Consider the following 18771-nt stretch of genomic DNA (forward strand, 5'->3'; position numbering starts at 1 on the left):
GGGCGCTGATGCCCGACTGGCTGCAGCTGTCTCTCCTCGCCTGTCTCAAAGGGCATCAGCTATCAATAGGGCTCATGTCAACACGTGTGGCCTCCTACCTGCTATTCCGCTGAGACCTGCAAAATGACGAGATGTGTTCTACACCGAGATCTCCAGGTCCTGGAGAAGATGAATCTTCTCTGCACACATTTACCTGACCAGAGTCCTCACTCTAGCGGCTGTGGCTCTACCACCAATGTAACACTGAAGTGCTGACTACACCATGGACAGATCACAGTGCACCAAGTGCTGGTCCCAAACCTGTCCTGACACCCATGAATGATGCTCACCTGGCAAAAAGACTCTGCAGGGTAGTTAAGGACCCTGAGATAGGGGACTGCATGGGCTCATCTGATGCACTCACAAGAAATGCTATAAATGAGGCAGAGGAGACAGCAAAGTGAGAAGGCAGAAGTAAGACTTGAAAGGACTCTTGAGGGCAGAGGAGCAAACCTCATCCTAAGGAAGACAGGCAGCCAGGAGAACCTGGAAAATGAAAAGAGAAGGATCTTCTCCCAGAAGGAACTAGCCCTGACACCCACGGGGACAGATTTCGGAATCCTAGCTTCCAGAACTTCAGAAAAATTAATTTCTGTTTCATTAAGCCACCGTTTGTGGTAATTTGTTACAGCAGCCATAGGAAACCAATATACCTACTCTTGTTTTATGTCAGCATATAAAGTAAATTTTCCATGACATGGTCACCCTTAAATTGCTTTAAAATAATTCATTCTGCCTCAACCCCCAAGAAGGGATATTCATCAATAAAAAAAGATAAGAATGGAGCCAGGGATTTAGCTCAGTGCTTCTGGCACCTTCCCTTGAAAGCACAAGGACCAGAATTCGATCCCCAGGTACCAAAAAAAAAAAAAAAAAGAGAGAGATCAGAATGCTACTAAACTCTAAAGCTAAAGACACAAGGGATTCAAATTATTTCTCTCTCTCTCTCTCTCTCTCTCTCTCTCTCTCTCTCTGTGTGTATGTGTGTGAAAACCTTCAAAACATAGCATTTTTAAAAGTCACTTAAATTCCTAAGGAAGATACCACCTTCTATATCACTCCCCACTGAAGCCAGATGAGCCAGTTTTCCTGCCAACATTGGAGCAAGTTATTATTTCTTTAGTTTAACACTGCTGGCTGGTGATTAAGGGATATGTGATACAAGAAATATGTATCTAAGCCAGGCGTGATAACACATGCCTATAATCTCCAGCACTCAGATCACTTCGAGTTGGGCCAGCCTGTGCTACAAGGTGAGTTCAAGGCCAGCCTAAACTACATGAAGAGACCCTGTCTCAAAATTTTAAGAGACTGAGCTGTGGTTCAGTGACAAGGTCCTGAGTTCAAGCCCAGGGGTGGTGGCAATCTTATAAAAGGGACCCCAGAAGCCAGGCACCATGGTAGAGGCCTGTAGTCCCAGCTATTCCGGAGGCTAAGGCAGAAGGATTGGCGGAGTTCAAGAGTAGCCTAGGCAATACAGTGAGACTCTAAATTGAAAAATAAAAACCTTCTGGTGACCCCAGCACGGTGGTATATGCCTATAACCCCAGCACTGTGGGAAGCAGAGGCACAAGAACTACAAGTTTAAGCCCAGCCTGGGCAACTTAGCCAAACCCTGTCTCTTTTTAACAGGCATAGAGCACTACTGTATGTCCTTCCTAAATCTAGGGTTCACTGTAAGAAGCAACAGAGAAAAAAACTGATGAGGCCCATATACTGCCCTTTCCATGATCAGCCCTACAGGTATTAGGTTAACCCCAAACCCAAAAGCAGAATAATAAAGAGGAATAAGAATTAGGAACGTGAGTAAACATAAAAATAAATGAAGAATGGAAAATGAAATAGGCCTTATAAGAATCTAAAATATCACACTGTCACCAACCAGAGAAAGCTGATTAAACAAGATACATGTACATATATGAACAACACATGTAGGAGGGTGGGGGGTCCAGACAAAAAAAAAACACTAGACCAAAGAAAACTAACAAGACAAACATACATCTCTGTCTGGGTTGATGGTCCAATTCTAAAGAGCATCACACACCTCAGTTCAACCTGAGAACTAGACAGGAAACAAAAAACAAAAACAAAGACTAAGAACACGGAAAAGTTGTCAACACATAGATGTTAGACATCTAGGAAAGAGCACAGGAAACCAGAGGTTTGCTCATCCTCACACGGGAAGAACTCTGAAGAGCAAGGCTGTTTCTGGCAAGACAATGTAGGATGCTTCGGCAAGCAAAAGCAAACGGGAGAAACGCCCTTAGCGCTGAGGTAACCCTTGCCTTTCTTTTCTTTTTCTTTTTTTTTTTTTTTTTTTTTTTTTGGTACCGGGGATCAAACTGGGCTCCTTGCGCTTACGAAGCAGGTGGCAGACCAGTGAGCTAAATCTCCGGCCCAACCCTTGCTTTTCAGGTTGCTGATAAAATTAGAAATAGGATTAAGATTGTCCTGATATTCGCAATTGACTTACTGTTCTAAATTCCTACCTGGGGACTTCTCCCTTCCCCATGTTATTTTATTCAGTGCAACAAGGATTTTACATACTTAAACTAAAATGCACATTAATACATAGCTCACAGACAGCTCAAATACACATTCTTTTTTAAAAGACAGCTAACACTTTATGCAGCCTTAATTACAAAAGGTTATCCATAATCAAAAAAATAAACTTTAAAGCAAATTACTCACCAGTAGTATTCTGTTGAGATATAAAACTAAATCTGCCTCTTTTGAAATTTAGAAGGAACAAGAACTGCATTCAAAAAACAACTTATTTAAACTTTAGTTCCAGGCTCTAGATCCAGATAAAACTGAATAGCACACTGCACCCTGCTTCTCCCATTCAATGCAGTTATAAGTAAAATCTGGACAGAACTATGAAGTGGCTATTTGAAGACTCCGAAAAGTAAAGGACAGCAAAAGGACAGCACAATGTGAAGCACTGCGGAAGCTTAAGGGGTTTATTTGCCCCCTCTCCTTCTGCTGTGTTGCAACCTGGACTTAGGGCAGCACAACACATGGAACGTGTTAGGTGGACACAGGCAGAGACAATTGTAGAGAAGCCTTGCAGTCCTAGCTTGAAAGTAAGAAAGTCACCTAAAACTATGAAAGAGACAGTTCAGAGAGCACTTGGTGAATCTTGCCCCTTGCCTCTGCCTCTGACAACTTAAACCCTACATAGAGGTATATAGGAAGTGTACAACCAAGCAGGGTACTTAAGGCCCTAGCTTTTCTGGTTAGAGAACCAAAGGAGAACCCCCAAGAGCTCTAAAATACTAACAAGACCATAGAGAGGGAGGTGCTCAGGAAAGTTATTAGCAACTGCTACTTTCAGCACCAAGATATGTTTCAGTCTGAACCTAAATAGCATGTTCAGGGTTTTGAGAGCTAAACCATAGGAGAGGTCAACATCCAAGTCCCAGACTGAGTGATGCATATGTGAGTCAGTTCCAAAAACACTTCAGAGGGCTGGGGATTTAGCTCAGTGACTCTGTCGCCTACCTCACAAGCGCAAGGTCCCAAGTTTGATCCCTAGTACCAAAAAAAAAAAAAAACACCTCAGAAGCTTCAAAAACAGAATTGAAACTGGAACCATAACCCAATCAATGCTGGTTGCAACATGTAGCCTGAACCAAACTAAGAAAACTGCATCCTGAGTTTGAATAGCATTCTCCAATATTTACACAAGACCTAAAGCCTCAACATTTAAGATATCCAAGATACAATGCAGAATTGCTTGGCATAGAAACACTAGAAAAAAAATCTCAACTCACATAAAGACAAAGCAAACACCAAGAACACAGATGCTGAAATCACCTGACAAAGACTTTTAAAGGCACTTATTAAAAGGCCTAACTGTGATCTGGGATTTGGTTCAGTGGTTCTGCTGCCTGCCTTGCAAGCACAAGGGCCCAAGTTTGATCCCGAGTACCACAAAAACAAAAACAAAACAAATAAAAAGTCTAATGGTTACTGGTAACTTAGAAAGACAATAATAATAAAAACACTTATAGGGAAAGTATTTTCATAAATAATGGCTCAAGGTTTTCCAAATTTGGCAAAAGACAGATGTACAGATAGATTAAAAATGTACAGTGAATCAAATACAAGGAAAGCTCAAAGAAATCTACATGTAGACAAATCATTAACTAAATGCTGAAAGTCAGACAAAGAAAAAAATTTCAAAAACAGTAAGAGAAGATGACATCACTTGAAGGACAGTTCTCAACAGAAAATTATGTTGTCCCTGAGATGCATGTGACAATGTGCGGAAACACGTTTGTTTTTTTGAGACAGAGCCTCACTATGTAGCCCCCGCTGGCCTTTAATTCACAGAGATTCTCCTGCCTCAGTCTCCTAAGTACTGCGATTACAGGCAAGTGCCACCACACCCAGATATAAACATTCTTAATGATCACAATTTGGGAAGGCAGAGTTGGTGGCATCTATGGGTAGAAGCCAAGGATGCTACCAACACAACTGTGTTCTGTCTTTAAGAAATTTGTTTGGGGCCGGGGATTTAGCTCAGTGGTTCTACCGCCTGCCTCGCAAGCACAAGGACCAAAGTTCGATCCCCCGTACCAAAAATATAAAATTAAAATAAATAAAATTTTTTTAAAAAAAGAAATTTGTTTCAACTGTTACAATACAGGTAGTCTCAAAAGGATTTTTTTGGGGGGTACCTGAGATCGAACTCGGGACCTTATGCTTGCGAGGCAGGAGGCAGTACCACTGAGCTAAATCCCTGGCCCTCAAAAGGATTTTGAAAATGTATGCATTAATCAAAAGAAAGCGGGAGTGGTATTTAATTGCAGGTAAAGTAGATTTCAGAGCAAAGAAAGTGACCAGAAATAAAGTGGGACATTATTTCATAATATAAGGGTTAGTTCACCTTTGAAGACATAACAGTTCTAGATCTTAAAGGAACCTAACAACAGGCTTTTAACACATAAGAAGCAAAACTGACAAATAGGGCCAGGATTTAGCTCAGTGGTTCTGCCACCTGCCTTGCAAGCACAAGGTCCTGATCCCCAGTACCCCCCTCCCCAGGGGGAAAAAAAAATCAGACAAATATATGATTATAGTGAAAAATTTCAACATTACATTCACAGGAATGGATGGAACAACTAAATAAAAAACTCAGCAACCAACTGGGGCTGACATTTATAGAGTATCACTCAATAACATGAGACATCCACCAATGCAAATTCTACCTTAAAACACAGGTACAGTAAAACAATAAAATTTTTAAAAAAATAATAATAATAATGAAAAAGAAGAAAGATACATTAACAGTTTTTTGTCTTCTGGGATTTTTTTTTTTTTTTTTTTTTTTTTTTTTTTTGCCTAGGTCTCACTGTGCAGCCTATATTGGCCTCAACTTTATGATCCTCCTGCCTCAGCTTCCCAAATGCTGGGATTAGAGGTCTGTTCTGTGCCACCCAGCCTCAGATTTCAGTACCACAAAAACAAAAACACAAACCTACCTATAATCATGCAAGATATATTCACTAAAAGGAAAAAAGCACAAATACCACTTGACAACTAAAAGTAAAGTATATACTTTTTAAAAGAAAAAGAGAATCAATGAAATCAAATGCTGCAGGTTTGGGAGGGGTGAAAATGGATAAATCTGGCAAAATTGACAAAGATTTAAGCCAGGAATGGTGGTGCATACCTGTAATCCCAGCATTTGGGAGCTTCTCATAAAGCTAAACATAAACACAAGAGATCAGAGGGTGCCAGGGACTAGGAATGCAGGGGTGGGGGATGAACACGGCTAGAACAGAATACTGTGAGGAGTGTGTTTGGTGATGGAGCTGGCCTATATCCCGACTGTGGTGTTATTTATTATTTATTTATTTTCTGTGGGCTTTTTTTTTTAAAAAAAAATAAATATATGTGTTAAAACTGTAAGCCTGAAAAACAGATGAATTTAATGTATGTTCATTTCACACAAGGTAGTTCTGTATTTTATTATAATGACAGTGGGCAGAAAGCAATAAAAAACAAGATAGTCTCGCTGGCTGTATTTATGACTAACATCTCCCCTTGGAGCTGCCCCAGGTCTGCTGCCTGCTGATCTCTGTCCTGATGTCTCTTTTCCAGAAACAACACATCAAAAAAAAAAAAAAAAAAGAATCATATAAAAAAAATAGGGCCGGGGATTTAGCTCAGCGGTTCAGTGTCCTGCCTCGCAAGCGCAAGGACCCAAGTTCAATCCCCAGTACCAAAAAAAAAGAATCAGAAACAACACTTATCAAATGGTGCTCCACCTCCATTACATTTCCAGATTCATTCACTTTGGTATCAGGGATCGAACTCAAGTTCTTGAGCCTGCAAGGCTGGTGGCAGAACCACTGAGCTAAATCCCTGGCCCCCAGATTCATTCACTTTGAAGGAAGCTGAGACAGGTTCCATGTAGTTTATTTGTAAAGTGTTCCTGATCATGAATCTTGAATAATTTTTTTAAATGAGATCTATTTCCTGCTTTTCTTCTTCAGTTCAGTAATTCATCCATATTTTTGTTCCATATCAAGTAAGTGTCATATTTACTCTCACAATAACATCGATCTGAGCTCTACTGAGTATTTAAGTTCCCTTTATAAAGAAACAAAAGGATCTCAGATGGTAGACTCCTCGGAATAGGTACAAAATGAAGTCACCAGGGCTGGGGGTATAGCTCAGGGCAGAGCCTGTGATCAATGAGGCCTTGGGTTCTAGCCCCAGCACCAAAAAAGGAAGTTACCTACAAGATCACTGTCACCACAGGTCACTGCTTTGACTTTTGCTCTCCTAAGCCTGTCTTGATACTTTTGCTCTGAAATGGTTATATGTGAATAAACTGCCTCTCAACATCTTAAGTCGCCTCAACTTTTTTCCAAATAGATCATCTGTTTTAAAAAAGAGCTAGATGCACAGATGTCCCGTAAACTACAAGCTAATTCTCAAATCTCATTTGGATTTTCATCAAGATTTAAATCTATTTAGTCTGATCTTCTATTCTTTTTTTTCCCCCTTTTGGTACCGGGAATCGAACTTGGAACTTTGCACTTGCAAGGCAGGTGGCGGAACCACTGAGCTAAATCCCCAGCCCAATTCTACCACTTTTAAATATAAACTATTTATATTTAGGTAATCAAATAACTATAGAGAACAACTTAGAATACAACTACAAATAAATGTAGAGAACAATTCTTTACAAAAGCATTCTAAAAATATGAAGAAATGATACAGCTAGACTACTACCACCATCTTGCAATCATACGATATTTAATCTGATCAATGATTAGTGGCATTTCACAGCACACAGACAGACACTATGTGCCTCCCAATAAAAGAATACATACCACCATGTCCTATCCAAGTCCCACAAGAGTCAGAGAAACATGCTAAATGACCACACATGGATATCAGAAAATAAGAACACAGAACAGTCTACAGCATAAAACAATCTCAACAAATATACTGGAGGAGAAAAAAACAGCAGGAGGAAAGGGAAGCTACTGTTGAGAGAACCTGGAAAGATTAACCAAAAAGATCACTACTGTGGGGTCTACTATCTGTCCTAATCCACTATAACTAGTGTCATACAATGAAGAGGTTTGGAGACAGACACAGCACACACTGAAAACACCACATGACAACTGGAGTCATGCTGCCACAAACCACAAACTCTCAGAAAGCTGGGGGAGAGGCTTCAAACAACTCCTTCCGGCCAGGCACAGTGGCACATGCCTTAATCCCAGAACTCTGGGAAGATGAAAGCAAAACAACCATAAGCTCAAACCTAGCCTAGGATATTTATCAAGACCCTGTATCAAAATTTTAAAACATCCATGGATGTTGTTCAGTGTGAAGGCCCTAGATTCATTCCCCAGTACCACAAGTAAACAAATGAGTGAGTACTGTAATACTGTGTTTTAAAAATAATTTTATTTATTTTATTTTGGGGGGATACTGACTGGGGAATCAAACTCGGGACCTTGTGCTTATGAGGCAGGCGGCAGAACCACTAAGCTAAATCTCTGGCCCTTAAAAATAATTTTAAAGGGCTAGGGACAAAGTTCAGCATGAAAGCCCTGAGTTAATTCTCAATACTACAAAACACACAACTCCTTCTCTCTTGGCCCTCAAGCAGTAGCAAATCTGCCAACCTTAGCACCTAGGACTTCCAGCCTCCTGAACTGCTAGAGATAAGTTTCTGTGTTTAAACTGCACAGTTTAGGCTATTTTGTTATAGCAGCCCTAGCTAACTAAGACAGTGACAGTTAACTTTCAGATAACGTACTTTAGCATTTACTGATAAATTAAGATAAGGCCTAAGATTTGCTTCTATAAAAGAGGGAAAATTATAGATATATGAATGAAACAAGATCAGCTATGTATTGAAAACAATTAAAACTAGGCTTCATTATATTGACCTCCTTATGTTTGTGTTTGATAGTTTTCGTGAGACTTTTAAAAAAGCACAAAAACCTTTAAAGTGACCATCTAAAAAAATAAATTGTAGAAGCACAGAACAAATGTGCAGGCATCAGAGTGCAGGGGCATGGTAAACTCCTGGAGGTAGGGGTGGGATCAGCATACCTGTCTCATACCCCAGTCACATATGCGTGGAGGGGAGAGTGGAATTCCCTGGCATACCATTCAGCATGTCATTTCCAACGATGCAAGGTCTGACCTATCTGCAAGCAGCCATGCACAAGCCCTACAGTTCTCTAAACCCAAGAGTTCACTGGTAACTTCCCCACCTCATCTAAGTTCATTCATCACTCCAAACCACATTTTCCTCCAGACCTTTGGAGGAAATGGTTTCTGTCAGGTTCCCTGTCAAACTCTCAGGGGCATGTCGAAATCAAGTGGTAAATTCGAGAAAGAAACCAATGTTTGGAGGATGTTCTCTGCTAGAGTAAGTACAAGCAGAAATCTGGACCCGACGGCATCTTCCTGTAGCCCCAGCACCTGGAGGCAGAGGAAGGAGCATCACTGTGAGATTGAGGCTGGCCTGGACTACTGTTAGTTCAAAGCCAGCCTAGAATATATAGTGAGACAGCAAGACCTTGTTTCAAAAAAAAAAGGCATAACCACGGACAAGTTACTTTACCTCTCCAAACCTCAGCTGTCTCATCATAAAGTGAGGTCATGGAACTGTAAGATTAAAATAGGTTAATCTGATGCCCCACATAAAAATGCTAGGTTCATTCATCTATTTACTGGCTATGTACTCAAAGTCAGGCCATGGGGAAGAAGAAAATCAACTACTAAACATTCAGTTTTTGAGAATACTTATTAGGAATTTTATTTTTTTTTTATTTATTTTTTTTTTTTTTTGAGACAGGGTCTTGTATAATTCAGATAGGCCTCAAACATTCAGTGATTCTCCTGCCTCTGTCTCCACGGTGCTGGGATTACAGGTGTGCAATATGACACCCTGCAGGATTCTTGTTTTTGTATTGGTCCTGAGGATCGAACTCAGGACCTTGTGTTTGCAAGGCAGGTGGCAGCACCAGTGAGCTAAATCCCTGGCGCAGCAATTTTAATTCTTCTGATTTTGGAAAGTTCTTTCCTAAGATCTTGGCAATTTGGTTTTTACAGAAAGATATTCCTTAAATTCTCCTTAGGAAAGAGGGCTGACTTGGGAAATTGCAATGAAAGAAAAAAGGATCAAAAGTGCTTAAAAGTCAAGTGAGTGGTCTGATAGAGCTTTATCACCACCCTCGGCCACAGTGTCCAATCCAGGAGGAGCTCCCTAGAGCTGTCCTCACCCCACAGAGGCATCTCCCCCGCACATCTGAGGGTCAGAGTTACACCAACTGGACTGTTTCTGTAGGGAGCCGGCCCCTCCAGTGCTGCTCATGCCATAGCTTTCCCTTCCAGTCCCTCAAGCATGGAGGTAAAGAATGAAGAAACCCTGTTCTCCTATTTTCCATCTATATCCCACTTATAGGGGGAAAAACAAACCTCCCTAATTCTCTAGCACTGAGTGCTTTCAAAAGTTAGTTGGTAGTATCTTTATCTACCACAAACACTTAAGAAGTGAAACATTTAGCCAACCCAGTGCCCATCAGTGCTTTTCCATCACCCAGAACTAAATGGTTAGAAGCCATTTAACCCATTTGACACACAGTATCAAGGTATACTTACCCTTCCTTCTCAGCAGTCGGTCAGTACAAATATAACAAACAATTATCAAAAGATGTAACAGGGCCAGGGATTTAGTTCAGCCCAAGTTTGATCCCCGTACCAAAAAAAAAAGATTTAACAGCGGTATAACCCAAACAGTCCTGTTACAGAATTGACAAATATCACATAGCATCATGACCTCACGGTACAGCATTTCTACTGTGGTCCCAGATTCTGTGACCCTCTTCAGTGATCTCAAAGAAGATGGCTTACAGAAACTGGCAGAACTGGGAGGGGATCATTTTCCACTTCTAGGTGAAAACTTTAGCTGGGTAGTAAGCTCTCAGTCCCAAGTCCACTTTTCAGTTTGTGATGCTGAGGATGGGACTCTGTGCTTTCTCGCACTTTTCCCAGCTGATGTTTGCACATTTTTGACAACAGAAGGCCCTGGAGGAGACTGGGAGGCAGGAGTAGAAGAAGACAGGACATGCTCTCTCCCCCACATCAGCTGCTCCTATCAGCATCACCACAGTGGCGGTTGGTTTCAGCCTCTAGCTTGCAAGGGCCTTGCAGAATAAGTTTCCCAACCTTCCCACCCCAGGCATTGCCTATCACCAAAAAGCTTCCACAGCTCTGAGATGTGACTCTCGGCTACCAGGGACCCGATAACTTCCATCCATTCCCTCTGACTTCCTGGCCCCAAGGTGATCACTGCTCCCTGAAGTCATTACTTCTCAATCGCTTCTTGCTCTCTCAGTCCTCCAGGACCTGTATGATTCTCCCTTAAAATCCCCTGTGGCCGGGCGTGGTGTGGTGGTGCACACCTGTAATCCCAGCACTCGGGAGGCTGAGGCAGGAGGATTGCTGTAAATTCAAGACCAGCCTGGGCTACACAGTGAGTTCCAGAGCAGTCTGAACTACATAGTGAGATCCTGTCTCAAAAAACCAAAAAAATAAAACATAAAAATCCCCTGTGAATCCCTAGTATGTTTTCTGTGCTCCTGGCTGGATCTGACTGTGACAAACACACAAACTGCAGGGCTGACAGGAAACTGACTTGTCCTATCACAGATAAAACATACTGCATACTGACATGACATGTACCAAGCACTGTTTTAATGGCTGTAGCATGCATAATCCTATTTAATGCTCAGAGGAACCCAATAATAAGGTACCTCTATCATCATCTCTATGAAACAAATGAAAGAGGCTCAGAGATTTTTAAAATCCTTTTCAGAGATCACATAACTACACCACCCAACTGGAAAACAGAGCTAGGAAACATTTCCATGTCTGACCCCAAAGGCTGATGTGCTTCCTGCACAGTAAAACTACAAGGCTCCCCTAGGTACTGAACTCCACACTATCCACACTGTTCACAAATAACTCATTACAGACACATGCTTGCTTTTTATCTGCAGAAGTTACTCTGTAAGTTCACTCTTTTTCATGCCACTGCGTATCTAGCAAAACAGTGTATCTGTCCCATATTCAGGACTCAGCTATTTCTCTCTCCACGGCACCATTTCATTTTGTCCTTCCATCCACATTCTTATAAACTCAAACAAAGTTAAGACTGAAACAGTCCTGTCAAACCCTGTTTTCAGACAAAAATATTTAGTCTGTGACACTATGTCTTTTGCACATCAGGAGGCAGAAGGCACAGAAATCTCCTTGTTTCACTTTCAGGGATCCTCATATTAATCACAAGTTCAAAGCCCAACCCCACTCCCCATTGTTAGCAGTGCTAACTTATCGCTTCTAAGTGCTCATTCGCCACAGTCTACCTTAAGATACTGGCATAAGACACCAGCATACCCAAAGGTACACAAAGTGACCCTTCTCCAAGGTGAAATAATAAAAGGTGCTCACTCAAGTCTTCAACACAACACCGAGTTCCTCTTACTCCTGAGAAGCTCTCAGTAAACTTGTTTTTGTTCATCAATATATCAATCAATAATGCTTTAAAAGGTCAATGGTGAGAAGTTCCAAAGTCTAGTTCTAAGCCTCCCCTATGTAAATAATGGCTTTAATCTTGTGTGCTTACATTTGACCACAAGAAAATAGAGGTGTCACCAACTTGCACTGCCTCAAAGGACTATGGAAAGGGTAAAATGAATTACAAGGTTAAGAAAAAAAATCAGATCAGATACATAAATAGAACTTTTTTGGGTTAGATTTTAGCCATAATGAGGAAAAAATGTGATAAACTAAAAGCTGGACAAGCCACCACAATCTAATTTAAACTCGTATTACAAATGAACTAAAAGAAATCTCTAGCCAGGAATGGTACTGCATATCTGTAATTCCAGCATTCTGGGAAGCTGAGGAAGAAGAACTCCAAGTTCAATCCTAGCCTGGGCAACTTACCAACTTAGTAAGACCCTGACTCAAAATAGTTTCAAAAAGGCTGGGATGCAGCTCAGTGTAAAGGCCCTGGGTTCACTGCCTAATTACCCCCCTCAAAGAAAACCCCACCATGATGTTTAATTTTGAGAGTCACTGTTTCCATCTACAACATCTATTTTAAACTTAAAAAGTATTTTGTGTATACCAAAGAACCAACTTCTTGAAAAGATTAAATATAAGAGTAATTTCTCTGAAGATGCTGCATATAGAAAATATTCTTAGCACACACCTATAATCCCAGCACTCGGGAGGCTAAGGCAGGTGAATCACTGTTGAGTTTGGGACCAGCCTGGGCTACACAGTGAGTTTCCAGAGCAGTCTGAACTACATAGTGAGACCCTGTCTCAAAAAACCAAAAAACCCCAAATAAATAAATAAATAAAATATTCTGAGCACAAATGGTTACATCTGAGGAGCCATGAGAAATAATCAAAATTCGAACCAGCATCCTTCAACTCACTGCCAAGAAAACTTTTTTTAAAATATATTTTAAATTATTTGTTTAAGCCATCTCTTGCCACAGCAAAGGGATGGAGGATCAGTATAATGGTCGTCATTTGATGGAAGTAAGGAAGGTGTGCTTAAGGTCCCATATGCTTTTCTGGTCTAAATGAGTAATGGTCCAAATTGGAGCTTTGGTCCACGATGCGTAGGTCATAATGGTCCAGGTTCTTTCTAACCATATTTTGCATTTTTGCTAAGGGTTCTGGCTTAGTGACTCATCCAGTGTCACTTTAGAAGACTAATCTAAAACATAGGACTAGTTAATCTTGTCTTTTCTTTTTTTTTTCTTTTTTTGGTACCAGGGATCAAACTCAGGTCTTTGTGCTTGCGAGCCCACTGAGCTAAATCCCCGGCCCAGGACTAGTGACTCTTGATTTTATATTAGAAATGCATAAAGCTGAGCAGTTTTCCTGCCCAACTTTTCTGAGTTTTAAGAATTTAAGTTCCATCAAGAAGAGTCAAGTTTCTTGGGGCTCTTGTCTCCAATACTCCTGGAGACATCATTATGATGCCCTAGAAATTACTGACACCAACTATACAGTTGTGCTTTTCTATTTCCCCATAATCATTACAGTGCCACCATCTGAGCAAAAGGAAGCAGAATAACATTTTTAAATAAAATGTAGTGGGAGCAGAGGCATCTCCCCACCAATTTCAGCTCCTGGGATGATACCAGCTCTGTAGATAAGGGAGCCCTTGCTTTTCTAAGTTTCTCTTCTCGGCCTGGAGGGTGCTCAGAGTGTCCCGTGGAAATCAACAAGAATTTGCCTACCAGAAAAATATGAAGGAAACCCAGGAAAATAGCAAGAGAAAAACAAAAGAGGAGAAAGCAGAGGGAATCCCAGATCATGCAACAACAGCAGAAGGCAGCTAATAAGTCTATGCAGACCAGAGACAAGCAACACCTGGCTCGTGGAAAACCTGGTGCTGCTGCCAACTAGGGTCATCGTAAGCTCGAAAACCAAGATTCCTCACAGTAAACAATCATGTGCATAATAACGTATCCTCATAAAACTGTTTATTTTAAACTTTGTCTGTCTTAATGTGATGTTTAAATCCATTCTTCAAAGAATAAAACACAATGTGAAAATATAAAACATAAGTAGCTGGTGTTTATCTCTTTTAAAACTGCCAAATAAAGAATTTCATATTTAAATATACAGTAATTGGCAAACCCACTAGAAAAACTCGTATCAACAAGAACCTGTCTGGATGGAACTGCATGAGGAAGATAATCCAGTTACACAAAACTCCAACTTTTTTTCTTTTACTATTTCACAGAGCAGAATTTTAAAAAATATTCCATATGCTTACAAAGAAAAACATCAAGACACAGGCCAGAAGAGGATTTTGTTTTCTACCACACCCACACTGGAGGGAAGGCAAAAACTCCTTAGAAAATTAGTAATAGGCTTAGATACTTAGATAATAATTTTAAATAAAGAAATTCTTACCTCCCACTGTAAGTGTGGTGGGATATTTCGTATCTGAAGTTTCCGAATCCTGTGGAAGAATTTAAAAATACTTTTAAAGAACAAAAACATACAAAATACAAAATCTTAATAGCCAATGAGGAAGTTTAGAAACTTAAAATATTAATTTTATAACTAACCAATATATATAAAAAGAAAATAGAGTCCGAGAAGAAAAAAAAAAGTAAGTTAATCACAGGATGCATATTGAGACCATTTGGAGATCTGGCATTGTTGAATTGTTATGACATATTTTAAAAGTCACTAAAACTGGCACATAAAGTGTTTTAAAAACATTTCATCTGATAACTATATTCAGAGTTCAAACGCTTTTTGCTCAAATTTAAGCCTCCCAGGACACAAAGAAAGCCTCCATAGGTCCAGATGTTTTTCAAGGGGGCCATGAATTGAATTCGAGAACTGAGAATTGAGAAAAGGGGTGAGAATCACGTATTTTCACTGTTCCCTGACTGAAATGTAATGATTTCTTCAATTATAAGTGGAGGCAATAAACCATAGAATAGTACTTATAATTTAGGGGGCGTACCAGGGATCGAACTTGGGTCCTTGTGCTTGCGAGGCGGGAACCGCTGAGCTAAATCCCCGGCCCAGTACTTGTAATTTTGACATCAATATAAGTCAGATATCTTCATACCACATTAAGTTGTTGCAGATCTTTAAATATCTACACTCATTGCTGTGAAATTTAGATATATTGCTAGAACTTGTTACTTATGTTAAGCAGCACATATTAGTATTTTTTTAAGTTTGGTAACTTTTTTTAAATTTTGGTTTTAAATTGAGTAATCATTTTGAAATGTTTCTTGATAATCCTATATATTTTATGTATTTAAAAACATTGAAGAAGAGGTGTACAATTTCCAGACTGCCAAATGAGTCCATAATACAGAAGCAATAAGAATCCCCAGCTGGGGGAGTACAGGGGGCGCCGGCCTGTGATTTAGCTCAGTGGTGCCACCACCTGTCTCATAGGCCCAAGGTCCCAAGTTTGGTTCTCTGTACCCAACCCCCCCGCAAAAAAAGAAACCTAGCTGGCCGAAGGATCACAACTCCAAGCCCAGCCAGCCTGGCCAACTTAGTGACTTAGCCCTTGTCTTCAAAACAAAGAACTTAAAAAGGCTGGGGCTGTAGTTCAGTATGAAGGTCTTGGCTGCAATCCCTAGTACCAGGGAGGAAAAAATCCCCACTTTAAATTCAAATACCACCATCCCACACATGTGGTGCGTGTGTGTGTGTGTGTGTGTGTGTGTGTGTGTGTGTGTAGAAAAGGAGGAAGTGAAACAGATTGTACTATATAGATGCCTCATACTAATTACCCTTTTAATTGAATTTGACATCTCAGGTGAAATCATTAAATTTTTTACAAAATTAGAACTACACCAAGCTCTTTCCGGAAGCAAAACACCAGTTTAGACTGGATTCACAGATTAGTCCTTTGTCTCTTGTCTCTTCACTTTCCCCAAACAAGAGAATGACTGCCACATTTGCTGCCTATTCAGCCAAGAACTCCAAAGATAACAAAGATGAACCAAAAGGTATATTGGTACTCTGTTCTCAATTGTGAAGTGCAGGGGCAAAGGGAGAAGCACTTTTTATTTTTATGACAGAATTAAAAAAAACAAGTCATCAGGGCACAGTACACCAAAGATATAGAAGAGGGTCAATTTGAAAGAAAAAATTTCCAAACACCACCTAGTAAGAATTTACAGATAAAGAGCTAATTTTGCATTTGTTTCAAACTCACTCGTGGGTACCTACCTTTCTGGTGCCCACTATTCTTCAGGGTAGCTGTCTATCTTCCCCTTTCCCCCTCTTTTTTTTGAATAATTATCTTCCTTATTAAAAAAGAAAACTAACTCATGTGCTCATAACCATTAATACTGAAGAGAAGGTACTACTTTTCTATAAAAGGTTTTAAAGAAAAGGCCCCAGTATAGTGTCAGGCACCTGTAGTCCTAGCTACTTGGGAGACTGAGGTGGGAAAAACCACTTGAGCCAATCGAAAGAGGTAAAGTCTAGCCTGGACAACATAGTGAAGACTTCATCAAACCAACTAACCAACCAGTGAATGAATGAATGCTTTAAAATACACCACTGAAGCCAGGTAGGGACCCACACCTGTAATTCCAGCACTGTGAAGGCTGAGACAGGAGAATTGCAAATTTCAGTCCAGCCACTTGGCAAGACCCTGTCTCCAAAAAAATTAATAATTAAAATAAAATAACCTGGGGATATACTCAGTATTAAAGGCATTGGCTGGGTTCAATCCCTAGCTTCAAGTAAATAACAACTTTAATAAAAAAGTTTTCTAATATAACAGATTTCAGAGCTGCTACACACTGCTTTGGCTATCAGTTACACTATGTGAGTTTCATAAAGGTTACACTATGTAAATATTTACCGTGGGTAACTAAGGAGTAAGAATGACTTGTTACACACATGTAAATAATAATCTATTTTAATCAAGCACCTGACACAGTAAAGAATGGCATCACAGCGTTGTCTTAAACCCCACGAAACTCTTTGGTTTGTTTTTTGTTGTTTTTTTTTTTGAGACAGGGTCTCACTATGTAGTTGAGACTGACGTGGAACTCACTATGTAGTCCAGGCTGGTCTCGAACTCACAGTGATCCTCCTGCCTCAGCCTCCCAAATGCTGGGATTATAGGCGTGAGCCACCATGCCTGGCACAAAACTAATTTTTTGAAGTTTGTTACCAAAATTTTTCCTGAAAAGTACACATGTAAAAATGTACAGAGTTGAAGTCAATTAGCAGATGATAATTCATATTATAAAAACAAATATCCGCCAGGTGTGGTGGAAGATGCCTGTAATTCCAGCGCTCCGGAGTCTGAGGCAGGAGAATCACTGTGAGTTCAAGGCCAGCCTGGGCTACATAGTGACTTCCAGGTCAAGTCTCAACTACACAGTGAGACCCTGTCTCAAAACAACAACAACAAAAATATCCACTTCATACAGTTTGCAAGAAATTCTTTAAATAGAATATATTTTTTTAAATAATGTATTTTTTAAAGTAATCTATTAGCAATGTTTCCCAAGGACCTTCTAAGGGTTCTTCAAAATGAACACCCAACATTCATTTACTTATTGGATGTTACTCCAGAATAAGTATTTACCTCAAGTGGTTATCCAATGCCCATTATCTGAATTGCTCAAGTCTCATTTTAGAGAAACACTAGAATTATTTCCAGGACAGTTAAGTGTTCTGACATCCAGAATTGTTCTTTCCTATTTACCTAGGAACCAACAGTTTTTCCTCTGGCTCCTAAACTCTGCTCACTCTTAGAGAGTACAAGAGCCAGAAAGCTCAACAGGAAAAGGAGGGAACCAAAGGCATGAACTGGACCCAGGCAGTGCAGAAACACCAACTTCTGCCATGGCAAGAACCCCACGTTCCTCAGCTAAGTTCATCAAATTGGCTGTACACAATTAAACACCTACTTCTTTGGCCATCTTAAGCTTTTCGAGTTAGATTTCATTTAGATTTCTCAAAATTTATGAGTAGAGAAAATATTTGTGGTCAGGAGTAATAGTGTACACTTAAAATCCCAACATTTGGGAGGCTGAGGCAGAAAGAAGTTTGGAGCAGCCTGGGTAATATGAGCACAAGGCTAGTCTGAACTACAGCATAGTAAGATCATCTCAAAAATAAATAATAAACTTGAGAAAAATATTCATGTTTTAATAGATTACAACTACTATATTAAGTTATTAAAGTTCAATTTAACCACCAGCAAAAGACTTCCTTCTGTAACACAAAAATAGTAATAAATAGGACAGGGGCCAGGGATTCAGCTTAGTGTTTCCACCGCCTGCCTCGCAAGTGCAGGGTCCCAGGTTTGATCCCCAGTGCCAAAAAAAAAAAAGGACAAACTTTGTGACAAAGACAAATTAGGCTTTCATGTTCATCAGTGCATTCAGGGTCTGGAATAGGACTGGGCACCTGATGAACACTCAGCTGGTAGTTAGAATTTGTTACAGTACACAAAAGGGGAAGAAAAACTACAAAGCTCACAGTTCCACCATTAAGAAACTACTAACATGTCTGGTGATTTTCTTACAGTTTATATAGAAAAAAAAATAACTGCCACACTTAGGGAAAAGTGGGGTAAAGGTTAAGATCTCAGGTTAACAGACAGCACCCTTTATAAAAGGCTTACAGTGGGCTAAGTGCAGCT

At 40.1% G+C, this 18771-nt stretch overlaps 1 protein-coding gene and 1 pseudogene across 3 annotated transcripts in view; one reads left to right on the plus strand and one right to left on the minus strand.

The window, feature by feature from the left end:
• Window positions 1-18771, minus strand: part of Igf2bp3 (insulin like growth factor 2 mRNA binding protein 3) — a 141520-nt gene that overhangs the window by 71228 nt on the left and 51521 nt on the right. For all 3 annotated transcript variants that reach the window (XM_010641118.3, XM_010641117.3, XM_010641119.3), the window contains one exon: window positions 14535-14583. In XM_010641118.3, the coding sequence (XP_010639420.1) occupies window positions 14535-14583 (49 nt within the window). The remainder of the gene's footprint in view (window positions 1-14534; window positions 14584-18771) is intronic.
• On the plus strand, window positions 8891-14021 carry LOC104874144 (annotated as a pseudogene).

This window comes from Fukomys damarensis, unplaced genomic scaffold (genome assembly GCF_012274545.1).
Source record: "Fukomys damarensis isolate Sample0158 unplaced genomic scaffold, DMR_v1.0_HiC HiC_scaffold_4, whole genome shotgun sequence".
NCBI lineage: Eukaryota > Metazoa > Chordata > Mammalia > Rodentia > Bathyergidae > Fukomys > Fukomys damarensis.